At 37.6% G+C, this 15,860-nt stretch overlaps 1 protein-coding gene across 7 annotated transcripts in view; it reads left to right on the top strand.

Moving 5' to 3' along the window:
- The window catches only part of POU2F1 (POU class 2 homeobox 1), a 183,342-nt gene that overhangs the window by 95,017 nt on the left and 72,465 nt on the right, over nucleotides 1-15,860 (top strand). For 6 of the 7 annotated variants that reach the window (XM_081489271.1, XM_081489272.1, XM_081489273.1 and 3 more), the window contains one exon: nucleotides 14,908-14,973. In XM_081489271.1, the coding sequence (XP_081345397.1) occupies nucleotides 14,908-14,973 (66 nt within the window). Of the gene's footprint in view, nucleotides 1-8,843; nucleotides 9,072-14,907; nucleotides 14,974-15,860 lie in introns of those variants that run through there. The other variant, XM_081489267.1, reaches the window with a different exon arrangement.

Genomic DNA, 15,860 nt, shown 5'->3' with positions numbered 1-15,860 from the left:
AACAAGATAGACCCAAAGAAATATGCAGGACACATCATAATAAAACTTATATAAAATTAAAGATAGGAAAAATCTTGAAAATACATGGAGAGAAGTGGCACCTTATGTATGGGGGAAAACAGTTCCAGTAATAGTGGATTAATCATCAGAAACCATGGAGGCTATGAGACATTTGCAAAATATTTTTCAAGTACAGAAAGAGCTCAAAAATTCTATATATTCAGGAAAAATATCCTTCAGGAATGAAGGAAGAAATCAAGATATTCTTAGATGAAGGAAAACAAACAGAATTTGTTTCCAGCAGCCCTACCCCAAAAGAATATTTAATTTAAAATCCAACAGAACATATTCAGGACTTCTTTGCTGAAAACTTCAAAATACTAATGGGAGAAGTTAAGGAAGATATAGGGAAATGGAGAGATGCGCTGTGTTCATGGATTAGAAGATTCAGCATAGGAAAGATGAATTCTTCCCCAATTGATACACAGGCTTAATGTAATTCCTACTAAAATTCCTTTAAGATTTTTTTTTTTGTTTTTGCTTTTTTTGTTGAAGTATGGTTGATTTACAATGTTATTAGTTTCTGATATACAGCAAAGTGATATATGAAATCAGATTCTTTTCCATTGCTGCTGTGCTACTCAGTCACTTCGTCGTGTCCTACTCTTGCTACCTCTGCCCATGGGATTCTCCAGGCAAGAATACTGGAGTTAGTAGCCATTCCCTTATCCAGTGCATCTTCCTGACCCAGGGATCGAACCCACGACTTCTGCTTGACAGAAGGATTCTTTACCACAGAGCCACCTGGGAAGTCCTCTTTTCCTTTATAGGTTATTATGCTGCTGCTGCTGCTGCTAAGTCGCTTCAGTCGTGTCCGACTCTGTGCGACCCCATAGACGGCAGCCCACCAAGCTCCGCCATCCCTGGGATTCTCCAGGCAAGAATACTGGAGTGGGTTGCCATTTCCTTCTCCAGTGCATGAAAGGGAAAAGTGAAAGTGAAGTCGCTCAGTCATGTCCGGCTCTCAGCGACCCCATGGACTGTAGCCTACCAGGCTCCTCCGTCCATGGGATTTTCCAGGCAAGAGTACTGGAGTGGGGTGCCATTGCCTTCTCCGTATAGGTTATTATAAAATAGTATAATTCCTTGTAGTACTCAGTAGGTCCTTGTACTTATCTATTTTATATAGTAGTGTGTATCCATTAACTCTGTTAAGATTTTTAATAGGTATGGTTATCCTAAAATCAATACAGAAATGCAAAAGAATTAGAAAAGTTAATAAAATTTTGAAAAGAATAAAATGTGAAGAATCCGTCCTTAATTTCAAGAGTTTTTATAAGAATCAAGGCTCAGTATTAGGGACATTGACACATTGATTAGTAGAATAGAATAGAAAGCTCAGAAATATCTATACAAGTACAGCCCATGAATTTGTGACTAAAGTACAAAAACAGTGAAGGAAGAAAAATAATTTCAACAAATGAGGGAGAAAAATAACTTTTACCCTAAACCTTGCACTAGGATTAAAAACAGAAGAAAATTTTTAGGACATAGGCCTCAGTAAAAAATGCTTAATCATGACACCAAAAGCACAGTCCATAAAAGAAAAAAATTGATAACCTGGACTTTATCAAAATTAAAAAGTTTTTCTGTGTTAAAGTTTTCTCTGTTAAAAGGATGGAAAGTCAGACTCCACGGTAAGGAAGAATAGTGGCAAAGCACATACCTGATAAAGGATTGTTATCTACAATGTATAAAGAATTCTCAAAACTGAACTGAAAAGAAACAAATCCATTAGAACAAAACAGATTTGGAGGGAATTCCCTGGCCATCCAGTGGTTAGGACTCCATGCTTTCATTGCCAGGGGTCCCCATTCAATCCCTGGTTGGGGAACTAAGATCCCACAAGTTGTGGGAAATGGCCAAAAGAAACCAACAGATTTTTGCATTTTTAGAAAAATTTAGGAAAAAAATGGACAGGTCACTGAAGGTGATATATGAATGGCAAATAAGCATATTCCCTTCATAGATCACCCTTCACATTGTTGTGGTGAAGGGGCTTACATAATTCAATGAAGCTATGAGCCATGCTATGCAGAGCCACCCAAGACAGGCAGGACTGTGGGTCACAATAAACTATATGGATCACAACAAAAATTGCTCAAAGAGATGGGAATACCAGACCTCCTCACCTGTCTCCTGAGAAGCTTTTATGCAGGTTAAGAGGTAGCAGTTAGAGCTGGACATGGAACAACAGACTGGTTAAAAATTTGGAAAGGAGCACGGCAAGGCTGTATATCGTCATCCTACTTACTTAACTTTCATATTTAACTTAACCATAGTGGGGTAGCAGCGGGGAAATTCACTGTGACGAAATAGTTCTGTATTTTGATTGCAGTGGTGATTGCAAGAATCTACACATGTGACAATAGGTATAGAGCAAAATAACGAAGGAGCACATCAAGGCTGTCTCTTGTCACCCTGCTTACTTAACTTGTATGCAAAATGCATGAGTGAGTCCGCTCTTTGCATCAGGTAGCCAAAGTATTGGAGCTTCAGCTTCATTATCAGTCCTTCCAGTGAATACTCAGTTGATCTCCTTTAGGATGGACTGGTTGGATCTCCTTGCAGTCCAAGGGACTCTCAAGAATCTTCTCCAACACCACAATTCAAAAGCATCAATTCTTTGGCGCTCAGCTTTCTTTATAATCCAACTCTCACATCCATACATGACTACCGGAAAAACCATAGCTTTGACTAGATGGACCTTTGTTGGCAAAGTGATGTCTCTGCTTTTTAATACGCTGTCTAGGTCTGTCTTAGCTTTTCTTCCAAGGAACAGGTGTCTTTTAATTTCACGGCAGCAGTCACCATCTGCAGTGATTTTGGAGCCCCCAAAATAAAGTCTCTCACTGTTTCCATTGTTTCCCCATCTATTTTCCATGAAGTGATGGGACCAGATGCTATGATCTTTGTTTTTTGAATGTTGAATTTTAAGCCAGCCTTTTCACTCTCCTCTTCCCAGAGCCACCTGGGAAGCCTAGTTCAAAGTATGGGTGGGAATAACCAAAGCAGCGCGTGGTTTTAAATGAAAAAGTCTGTTTTTCATGGATTTAAGAAATGTAATTAGAGAAAAAGTCACATTCCTGTTGTTAAGGTTGGAGAACTCTAAGATTAGCCGAAGATATCAGAATAAATCACAGAGCTGTGTTGTCGCCTGTCCTCTCCCTCCATGGGACTCTCATACTTGCAGTTTTGTATTTACCATTGTTGCTGCGGTTCAGTTGCTAAGTGTCTGACTCTTTGCAACCCCATGGATTGCAGCCTATCAGCCTCCATGAGCTTCTCCAGGCAAGAATACTGCAGTGGGTTGCCATTTCCTTCTTCAGGGGATCTTCCTGGATCAGGGATTGCTAGGTGGATTCTTTACCACCGAGCCATATTATGTATTTAGATGATTGTTTAATATTTCGTCTACTGTGGAATTGTAAGCATTCTGTGATTCAGCATTGTAGTCCCAATTCCTATTCTAGTGTCTGGCAGCACTTGGTAAATACTTATTGAATGTGTTCATACATGAAATAAATGACTGCAAAACTGTTTAGATTAAAACAAAAGACAGTTATAGAAGTAAAAACCAGGATGATAAAATAGAAAAGTTTAGTGTAATGGTAAAGTTTAGTAGAACTACACAAGATTTAAGCTTTTACAGCTAAACACTTCAGGGTTGTATTTTGTAAGGATGCTGTGTTACCGAAGAATGCCAGAATGTTGGATTGAGCAGTAAATGAGCTGTGGCATGGTTGTAGAAATAGAAGTTAGCACAGGTTAAGGAAGAGACCAGAGCATGAGCCTCTTAATACTGGCTACTTTCTAGTGTGGCGGCTTTCTTAACAAGTGAAAGTGAAGTCGCTCAGTCGTGTCCGACTCTTTGCGACCCCATGGACTGTAGCCTACCAGGCTTCTCTGTCCGTGAGATTCTCCAGGCAAGAGTACTGGAGTGGGTTGCCATTTTCTTCTCCAGGGGATCTTCCAGACCCAGGGATCGAACCGGAGTCTCCCACATTGCGGGCAGACGCTTTGCCCTCTGAGCCACCAGGGAAGCCCTTTCTTAACAAACCATCACCTAAATGACAGATCTGTTTAACTGATGCCCTAAGAATTCCTGTTTGAAACATACTGATGATACCCTTCAGCATGCTAAGTGCTTACTCCTTAGTATGTCCGTGCATATCTGCTGCTGGTGGAGGAGTTGTATGGGTATCAGGATTCATTTACTTGTTTGTGCTGTCAGGCCTTTTCTTACTGGTTTATACTTCTTATTTAATTAGACAATTTAAATAATTATTAAATAAATCAAGGAAAAAGTTAAGTTTCTGGAAAAACTTAAATTTCCTGTGAAAACCCAAGTTGAATGATAAAAGGTAATTACTAAAAATAAAGACTGCTTGGTATTTGGTCACCTAAATTTTTAGTAAATGGTAGACATTCCATTTGGGGCTTGGGCGTTTATTGTGCTTTTGGGTTTTTTTGGGGTGTGTGTTTTAAGTACTGAAATCCCTGTACTGCAACCTTAGGAGGCATCATTCACAAATGCTAGTCAAAATGGCTATCGTTAATAATCTACAAATAATAAATGCTGGAGAGGATGTGGAGAAAAAGGAACCCTCCTACACTGTTGGTGGGAATGTAAACTGGTGCAGCCACTATGAAGAAAAGTAGGAAGATTCCTTTAAAAACTAAAAACAGGGTTACCATATGATCCTGCAATCCCATTCCTGGGCATATATCTGAAAACTTTAACTCAAAAAGATACATGCACCTCAGCATTCATATCAGCACTGTTTACAATAGCCAGAACGTGGAAGCAACCTAAGAAGCCCAGACAGGTGAATAGAGAAGATGTGACATATATATACACACAATGGAATATTACTCAGCCATAGAAGAGTGAAATAACGCCATTTGCAGCAACATGGATGGGCCTAGATATTATCATATTTAAGTAAAATAAGTCAGAGAAAGACAAATATGATATCACTTATATGTGGAAACTGAAATTCTATAGATGAATTTTGTAAATAAGTTTACAAAACAGAAATAGACTCACAGACATAGAAAACAAACTTATGGTTACTAAGGGAGATGGTAAGGAAGAGATAAATTGGAAATTTGGGGTTAACATATACACACTACTACTATATAAAGCAGATTACAACAGGGACCTACTATATAATACAGGGAACTATATTCAATATCTTTTAGTAGCCTTTAATGGAAAAGAATCTGAAAATATGTCTCTGAATCACTTTGCTGTACATCTGAATCACTATAAATCAACGATACTTTACTGAAAGTATTTATTTTAAAAAAGAGTATGTATTGACCTCTTCCAGTGGAAACAGTTGTTACCTTACTAATCAACTCCTAAACTATGTCTTGGTGGTGGTTTGGTCGAGAAGCTGTGTGCAACTCTTTGGGACACCATGGGCTGCAGCCTGTCAGGCTCCTCTGTCCGTGGGATTTCCCAGGCATGAATACTGGAGTGGGTTGCCATTTCCTCCTCCAAGGGAATCTTCTCAACTCAAGAATTGATCCGGGTCTCCTTCATTGCAGGCGGATTCTTTACTGACTGAGCCACCAGGGAAGCCAAACTAGGTCTTAAAAGGAAAGCAGTTTATAATTGATTTAATTCATGCTATAGTGTGAATAGCAATCCCACAAACCTCCCAGAAATGGTTCTTCTTTTTTAAAAGGATATTCTTTTTAGGTTAAGTTTTAATCTGCTATTTCAGACAGAGGACCAAATGAACATTTGAAGTGGAAGTTGCTCAGTCGTGTCCCCTCTGTGTGACCCCATGGACTATACAGTCCCTCGAATTCTCCAGGGCAGGATACTGGAGTGGGTAGCCTTCCCCTTCTCCAGGGGATCTTCCCAACCTAGGGATCGAACCCAGGTCTCCCACATTGCAGGCAGATTCTTTACCAGCCAAGCCACAAGGAACATTTGAGACATTGTGGAAAAAGCTCTGTGTTCCCCTCTTTCAGATCTAAGCATTCCATGGTTAGGGGACTCTAATGGAGAAATGGTGGCCATCCCTCCCCCGATCCATCTATGAAAGACCTGGACAACCTTCTAATATTTAAGCCTTCCGTCTAGAATGCGCAAAGTACCTAGATCAAGAGTGACAGAAAGGGAGTTTTCTTCACCCTTCCCATTGTGACAGTCAGTAGCCTGGGTCAAGTGAGGCTTCATGTCATCCTAAATAGTCACATCTCATGCTGCCTTCTCTCTCCCTCATCCTGGGGTGAAGACAGTGAGTTGTGTAGTAGAGGGGAAGGAGGTCTCACATTTCATAGTAGCCTTTATGAGTTGGTGAGCTATAGGCCTACTGTGCAGAAAGACCCTGTGGAACTCTCTTGACCTGAGGGAGAAGAGGGTTATTATACTGCTCTGCAAGGTATCTTCCAGTAAACACTCCTTAGTTGCCCGTGATTGTCTGTCTAGCTGTAAGTCATCCTTAGCTGATGTATGAAAGACCTAGTTGGCATGAGAAAGATAGTTGAGTGGTATTTACTACATACGGTACAAAAAGGTAGATTGTGAGGTGCAGAGAGATTCTGTGATAAATGCAGGCAGTAAATGTAAAATTTTACGAAGGCAGAAGACGGAAAAAACATTTATTGATATCCACTATATTCCAATCACATTCATCGCTACTTCTCATATTTTCCTGCCAAGTAGAAGTTGTGTAGTCCAATACATTCTACCTTAAAATTTCACTTGTTTCATTTTCTCTTCCATAATATATTCTTTATTGTTTTAATACAAAGTATTGTGAATTATTATTGAATAAAATCGATGTTCTTAGAAGATACACCATGTTTGTCCTGTGTCTTCATGTCTTCTCTGGCACAACTGCCTCATGCTCCAGTGCAGGGTCTAGTCTGAGAAGCACAAGCACATTTATCCTCACAGCAGCCTCGTGAAAAAGATAGTATTTTACAGATGAGAAAAGGAAAGTTCAAAGAGGCAAAGTCTCACAGGTACTACATGTCAGTGTTAAATTTCTCCCCCAAACTCCCTCTCTTACAGATTTTGTGGTTCTATAAAACAGAAAAACTAGCAATATAAATAGAATGCTGATCTAAAAGTTAAGAAGGCTTTTTGGTTCTGTTCCTTACAAAGTTGTTGACTTGCAGGGAAATCTTTTGAACGTCCCTTAGAGAAATCTTATATTTCATTTCCTCATATGCATACTGTTTCATTTCATTCTTAATGTTAGGGAAAGGTATATACATACTTTTAAGAATCAGACACTTGGCATGCTTGAAGATAAGTCCTGAATAAAAGCAATTATTAATGAAATAATACCGTTAAGAACTCTCAAGCCTAGTGCACTCTTCTTTGTGTCCACACACACTTGACTTTTAAACACAAAGTCATTGTCACCGATTATTGGTTTCCTTACTACGCTGGGAATAAACTGTTTTAGTTCGCTGCTTGATTCAAGCCCTCCATGCCTACCAGTTCCCTAAATGTATAATTTGTACATAGGTATTATAGTGGCCAGGTGCTCAAGTTTTAATGTCAGCAAAATCTGGTTTTAAATCCTGACTCCAAGTTATTCATGTGACATTAGGTAAAATGCTTCAGCTCTAAAGCTGTCCCTCAGTTTCCTTATTTTTAAAAAGGAGTAGTAATGCCTATTTCATGGGGTTTTAGAAATCTGTTGAACTGTCTAATGATTACATTAGAATGTTGTCATATGGTAATGCCTAAAAAATTTGGGGTTGATGTTTTACCTTGTAAATTCATTTTAAATTGAATAAATACATTTTTGTAAGTATTTTAAGTTTATAGATTCATAGCCAGTAAGTTAAATTTACTTGAAAATACTAAGTAATGCTACAATTTAATGACCCATTTTTTGATGATTGATATTGTAAATAACAAATTGTCATATACTTTAGATTGATTTTGATGGAGAAAGGGTATTTTGTGATATGTGGCATTCAGTTAATCAATTTGGTTAATTTGATAGTATAAAAGAATTTGTAGCTGATGAGTTTTCATACTCTTGAAGATAATTTTATAGATGCTTCCAGATATTTGTTGGTTCCTTGTTTTGAAGTAGGATTTTCCCCTGACAGTGTATGTTAATATTTGGAAAATTCTCTATCAGTAGGCTAGCACCATCTTGACAGCCCTATGTTCTGCTTCTACCTTGCTAATTGTTTCCTTGGGATTATTTGAATTGTGTAGAAAGCTTTTTGCAAATCCTCTTATTACTGAAGTCATTGTTGCCAGCAGGAATAAGATTAAAGGTGCTTAAGTCTGTAGAGTTGTTTCTAATTTGTACGTGTCATTTCAGTGGCATTTTAACAGAACGCTGTCTCCGGTCCCTCCCTGCTCCCTCAGTACTATCTCAAGTTAGGTCCAAGAAGCCAGACCATTGGAAGAAATCTCGTTTTATCCTCCTAATTATTATGCTGACACTCAGGAGATAATTTTTCCCTTCATGCACTGCCAATTAATATGCAAATAGACTGATAAATATTTATGCAATGATTTAAATTATGCAGGGGGTGCTTTCAGTGTATTCTGTAAATGAATTGTTCATGGACTTCAAAGTGCTGGCTGCTGTGCTAACGAGGAGAGATTTGCATAAGGCCCTAATCACGCGCATACTGATTAAGCTTCATTATGGAAACTGCCAGCTGCAATCTTTGTTTCTATTTTATTACAAAAAGGGGAACTTTTCATGCTTCAGTTGCCTTGACAATGTCAGTCCTAGCTGGTAAGAGAGACTAAAACTACTCTGAGCAACTGAAGTTTCCTTATTCAGTTGAAGATTGCTATGGTGTAACTGAAGTTGTATTTGCTTCTCCCCCTAATCCACTTTCCACCTCCCACCCTTGTTCTCTAAAGAATATAGTGTAGATTTGTTAGAAATAGTAGTACCTTCTTTCTCCCACGCCAAACCGCTACCTGTTTCTTCCTTGCTTTGGACTGTCTGAACCTCTAGAAGATTGCACAGCAATGCTGGACTGCAGTGACTATGTCCTAGGTGGGTACCAGCACAGTTCTTTCTTATAAGCTTTAATATGGAAATAGTGTGTTTAGGGTTGACTATGCATAAATACTTAATCGCATATGCAACCAACTTGTGGGAGGGGGGAGAAGTGGAGTGAGCTAGCTGGGAAGGAGGAGAGCATTTGCAAAGCATAAGCCTGCTTGAATTTATAGTAAGTTCCTCCCTACCACTAGCTCTTCTGGTTCAGAGGATATTTTCAGTAAATAGTGTGGATTTAGAGTTCTACTTGAATGGAGGACATTTTTGCTTTTTGGGAATTTCTGTTGAGAGCATTTCATATTGTTCTAAAACAACAATCTAAATCTGAAACAAGATATAAAGTGTAACTCGATAATCTGTACATATTAGAAAAATGTTTTGCATACTGAATATGAATATCTTATCTAAAAACCAAAAACGCCTGGTGAAAAATAAGATGGAGCCATAGTACATAGTTGTTCCCATAAATCCTAATGCAGAAGGTAGTTGGAATGGTAAACTGCAGTAGGACTGTTGATCAATTTCCAGATTTTAGAAACTATTAACTATTTTCAAATTTTGATTAATACTAGCCTTTTTTATTTTTAAAAATCAACTTCTTTTCTTCAGGAAACAATTTTTAAGTGCTGGAAAGCGTGTTTTTAGAGTTTTTTACTAAAGAACAATAAGATTTGGGGAGAGAAATGTGTGGCTTGAATATATAAACTGTCTTTGATTAAGGTTTAAAATAGATTGAGGCACTTTGATTTTTAGATGTACTGTGACTATAGTGACCATATTTTGTGCTGAGTTTTTTCTGTTTATATGAAAAATTGTTGAAACCTCTTTGGGTTACTCTGGTCACATCTCCAAGTGATGTTATGAACCCCGGATTTTTTTTTTTTCCTGTATGTAATTTTTCCCACTTGAAAAATGGAGGCTGTCCCCAACACCATTGCAGTTGCTCATAATAAAATGATAGATCTGAAAATGTTTGAATTTTTAGGCAGAAGGCATGGTCTAAACCCAAGATAGTGGTAATACTTCTACAACATGATAGAAACCACTATGAAAAAGGGTGAATGACTAAAATAACAAACTGATGTCAAGAATTGAGTCCAAGAGCGACCTGTAGACTGTGTTTTAGACTCACACAGTCAGTTTAGTGTGCCTAGAGAGAAAAAAAAGCTTCAAACATAAATAAAACTTACTTGTATTTACTCTTTTATGTCTACTAAGTTGGGAACTCAAGAAAGGAAAGTACCTTTTTGAAATATTTTTGGCATTATATTTTAGAATTAGAAATTCTGTTATTTTCAGTTCACAGTTAATATCATTTAAACATTTTTCCATTCCATTCCAATGTACAACATTCATAGTAGTATAGTTAGTCAGAATTTGGTTTTATTTATTTTTGTGTATGTGTATTAAACTCTTAAGACTTTAATAGGAAGTGCATAGAAGATTCACATAGAATATCTGTGACATAATTTTTAATTTATACATGTGGAAACCAGGATATGAATTATACAAGATCATGACTTGTTAAGAACTATGCCTACAACTTTGTTTTTATGGTTTCTGGGGAAAAATTGTTACCGTTCTGATGAATGTTAGCTAGTTCATCATTTTTTCCCATTTTGTTTAAAAATACATTATAAAGGAAGCATTGAGCAGCATGTATGCTTTATTAGTATATTCTGTTACATTTATTGTGACTTTTGTTGACTTTCATAAGATTTTGGTTAAGTCATTCAGAAAGCTGATATTTACTAAGTTGTACACCTGTTGCTTTCAAAACTTAGTATGCTTTCAGATGATATTTAAATTTTTCTGAATGGATCTGGGAAGTAAGTTATAGAGCTGCCTTCATTTATGACTGCAGACTTAACAAATTTGAACTCTGAACATGTGAAGAACAGAACAAAGATATGTTAGAACTGCTTAAGCCCATAAGGCAAGCATTTGTTTCAAAAACTGTATTAGAAAAGCCATTGCACAGCTTCCAGATTGGAAATTAAATTTGTGGGAGGATTCTTGATTCTTTCTTACCAGTTATGCATGTGGATAAAATAACTAAGAGCAACACGATTGGGACTACTAACGATTATTTTGATTTTCTAGTTAAACATTTAAGCAGATGACAAAATGGGCTCATGAGTCAAAAATCTGAATAAATATAGTTTAAGTATTATTCTCTACTAATGACTATAGTTAAATGGTTCTTAACCTGATGGGCAGAAAAGTTAGGACTTGCTTGATAGTAATTTATTTGATTTTAAATGTGCTAAGTTTCAGCTCACAAGAGGAGTAGAATAAGATATATGATATATAAAAGTATAGTTTATGGAGGTAGGAATAAAGTGGACTTGTTCTTGTATTTCCTCTTGCATATCTTCTAAGATGCTTAATACTGCTTGATGAAAATTTACTACTATGAAAGTGTCCATTTAGGATATCAAAGCAGTATCATTTTTAAGGCAGTATGATTATGACTTAATGTTGCAATTATTAGATGTATTTGTTATGCCTTGTAGTCTAGCTTCTTGTACTAGTTTATACTTGTATGAATTTGGTATATTTTCACTTTGATGTATGTTTAGTTTGTTTTAGGGGGCATGGAGAGTAAATATGGAGTTATTTTTCTTAGACGTGTTTTCTTTTTATCCTGTTGAGTTATTGTCCAGTATGTTATCAAAATTACCAGTAGCTTATTTAGGTTATAATTAATGAATATCTTTACTTATGAAAAAAGAAACTATTTGGGAATAACATATTTTACTTTGTGAGGTACTTCTCCCCCTCCTACCCCAATTTTGTTTCTGTAATATACTTTATGCTTCATATTATAAATCATTTTCCTCTTTTTTATATTATACTCTCATAATTTTTCAGGTTAGATTTCTGTTATCTCTGTTGGAAGAATCTTAAATTTCTTTTAAGATTAAATCATCTTTTAAAGATGATTTCTTTGTGGATCATTTCAGACTTAGTTCAGCTCAGTTCAGTCGCTCAGTCGTGTCTGATTCTTTGCAACCCCATGAACCGCAGCACGCCAGGCCTTCCTGTCCATCACCAACTCCCAAGGTCCACCAAAACCCATGTCCATCGAGTTGGTGATGCCATCTAACCATCTCATCCTCTGTCGTCCCCTTCTCCTCCTGCCCTCAATCTTTCCCAGCATCAGGGTCTTTTCCAATGAGTCAGCTCTTCACATCAGGTGGCCAAAGTATTGGAGTTTCAGCTTCAACATCAGTCCTTCCAATGAACACCCAGGACTCATCTCCTTTAGGATGGACTGGTTGGATCTCCTTGCAGTCCAAGGGACTGTCAAGAGTCTAATCCAACACCACAGTTCAAAAGCATCAATTCTTCAGCTCTCAGCTTTCTTTATATAGTCCAACTCTCACATTCATACATGACTACAGGAAAAACCATAGCCTTGACTAGACAGACCTTTGTTGGCAAAGTAATGTCCCTGCTTTTTAATATGCTATCTAGGTTAGTCATAACTTTCCATTCAAGGAGTAAGCGTCTTTTAATTTCATGGCTGCAGTCACCATCTGCAGTGATTTTGGAGCCCAGAAAAATAAAGTCAGCCACTGTTTCCACTGTTTCCCCATCTATTTGCCATGAAGTGATGGGACTGGATGCCATGATCTTAGTTTTCTGCATGTTGAGCCAACTTTTTCACTCTCCTCTTTCACTTTCATCAAGAGGCTCTTTAGTTCTTCTTCACTCTTTGCCATAAGGGTGGTGTCATCTGCATATCTGAGGTTATTGGTATTTCTCCCAGCAATCTTGATTGCAGCTTGTGCTTCCTCCAGCCCAGCATTTCTTATGATGTACTCTGCATATAGTTAAATAAGCAGGGTAACAATATACAGCCTTGACGTATTCCTTTTCCTATTTGGAACCAGTCTGTTGTTCCATGTCCAGTTCTAACTGTTGCTTCCTGACCTGCATACAGGTTTTTCAAGAGGCAGGTCAAGTGGTCTGATATGCCCATCTCTTTCAGAATTTTCCACAATTTATTGTGATCCACACAGTCAAAGGCTTTGGCATAGTCAATAAAGCAGAAAGAGATGTTTTTCTGGAACTCTCTTGCTTTTTTGATGATCCAGTGGATATTGGCAATTTGATCTCTGGTTCCTCTGCCTTTTCTAAATCCAGCTTGAACATCTGGAAGTTCACAGTTCATGTATTGCTGAAGCCTGGCTTGGAGAATTTTGAGCATTACTTTACTAGCGTGTGAGATGAGTGCAATTGTGCGGTAGTTTGAGCACTCTTTGGCATTGCCTTTCTTTGGGATTGGAATGAAAACTGACCTTTTCCAGTCCTGTGGCCACTTACGAGTTTTCCAGATTTGCTGGCATATTGAGTGCAGCACTTTCACAGTGTCATCTTTCAGGATTTGAAATAGCTCAACTGGAATTCCATCACCTCCACTAGCTTTGTTCGTAGTGATGCTTCCTAAGGCCCATTTGACTTTACATTCCAGGATGTCTGGCTCTAAGTGAGTGATCACACCATTGTGATTATCTGGGTCGTGAAGATCTTTTTTGTACAGTTCTTCTGTGTATTCTTGCCATCTCTTCTTAATATCTTCTGCTTCTGTTAGGTCCCTAGCATTTCTGTCCTTTATTGAGCCCATCTTTGCATGAAATGTTCCCTTGGTATTTCTAATTTTCTTGAAGAGATCTCTAGTCTTTCCCATTCTATTGTTTTCCTCTATTTCTTTGCACTGATCACTGAGGAAGACTTTCTTATCTCTCCTTGCTATTCTTTGGAACTCTGCATTCAAATGGGTATATCTTTCCTTTTCTCCTTTGCTTTTTGCTTACCTTTTCACAGCTATTTGTAAGGCCTCCTCAGACAGCCACTTTGCTTTTTTGCATTTCTTTTCCATGGGGATGGTCTTGTTCCCTGTCTCCTTTACAATGTCACAAACCTCCGTCCATAGATGATCAGGTACTCTGTCTATCAGATCTAGTCCCTTAAATCTATTTCTCACTTCCACTGTATAATCATAAGGGATTTGATTTAGGTCATACCTGAATGGTCAGTGGTTTTCTCCACTTTCTTCAATTTCGGTCTGAATTTGGCAATAAGGAGTTCATGATCTGAGCCTCAGTCAGCTCCTGGTCTTGTTTTTGCTGACTGTATAGAGCTTCTCCATCTTCGGCTGCAAAGAATATAATCAATCTGATTTCGGTGTTGACCATCTGGTGATGTCCATGTGTAGAGTCTTCTCTTGTTTTGTTGGAACGGGGTGTTTGCTATGACCAGTGCGTTCTCTTGGCAGTACTTTATTAGCCTTTGTCCTGCTTCATTCTGTACTCCAAGGCCAAATTTGCCTATTACTCCAGGTGTTTCTTGACTTCCTACTTTTGCATTCCAGTTCCCTATAATGAAAAGGACATCTTTTTTGGGTGTTACTTCTAGAAGGTCTTGTAGGTCTTCATAGAACTGTTCAACTTCAGCTTTTTCAGCGTTACTGGTTGGGACATAGACTTGAATTACCGTGATATTGAATGGTTTGCCTTGGAAACGAACAGAGATCATTCTGTCATTTTTGAGATTGCATCCACGTACTGCATTTCGGACTCTTTTGTTGACTATGATGGCTACTCCATTTCCTCTAAGGGATTCCTGCCCACAGTAAGGGAATCCCAAATTTCTTTCAGATGAAATTTTATTATAGTTTCCAATGTTTTAGTGTTGACACCATCTTTCCTCGTTCTTTAGGGCTGTAACATTAGTCAGTATTCTTAACCTTTTTGTTTGCCACAATTTTTGCCTACCCAACCACATCCCCAAGTTTTTAAAAATCTCCTCTAATTTATTGCAGACTCAAGAATGAACAATCCGTCGGAAACCGGTAAACCATCTATGGAGAGCGGAGATGGCAACACAGGTAAGAGATGGTCCTCAGATCCAGCCTTTTAATTAGATGTAATAAGGCTAAAGGAAGAACCTTCCCATTTAACTCGTTTTCGGTGAATAAAAACCAATGTGAGTATTGAGTTGTCAAATATAAGTTAGTATTTGCAGGAACTGGGATTGTATTTACTTAAGATTATGTAACTTCTGCTGATTGTTTAATCTTTTCCTGGTGTATATCAGAGAAACGGTAGAGTAGTTGAGAGAATAATCCTGTGGGTCAGTTAGTTCTGAGTATGAATTATTAGTAGCTTACTAGCTTTGTGACTTTAGGCAGTTTTCCCAATCTTTTTGAGACTTAATTTGTTCACCTGTAAAACGGGGATAATAAATTTCACAGGTCATTGTGAGTATTACAGGAAATGTATTAAACATTTTGGCAGCTATACAGTAGCCTTTCAGTAAAAAGTTGTTCCTGTTATGGGTATTAATCAAGATAGGAAATCTTATCCATATTTAGTATAAATTGTATTGAAGTAATATTATTAATATAAGTAGATAAAAACATATCTGTTCTTAATACATCCTTTTATTTGGTAATTTTTTAGAAAAAATTTATACTTGATTAAACCCTTTATCAGGAGATAATTAATATCATAAAAATGAGGAAACTGAGACCCCTCTTGGGAGGAGCTGAGACTGTAAAGGATAGATTGTCTCCACAGCCCATAATCTTGACTCCTGATATCTGACTGTGTATCTTTATCTGCCAGAGATGGTACAGGGACTTCCCCAGTTTCTAGTAAAGGCATAAATTATAAATATACAACCATTTAAGAAGGGATACCCAGAAAGTAATAGTTTCACTAGGTTTTTTACTAGCAAAGAGGGTTGCCTCTGACTTGTCATTTTTAAAATGCC

Source organism: Giraffa tippelskirchi, chromosome 5, assembly GCF_054371585.1.
Source record: "Giraffa tippelskirchi isolate mGirTip1 chromosome 5, T2T-mGirTip1v1.2.pri, whole genome shotgun sequence".
NCBI lineage: Eukaryota > Metazoa > Chordata > Mammalia > Artiodactyla > Giraffidae > Giraffa > Giraffa tippelskirchi.
The sequence above is the reverse complement of the archived record's forward strand: the minus strand, read 5'-3'. Positions and strand labels throughout refer to the sequence as shown.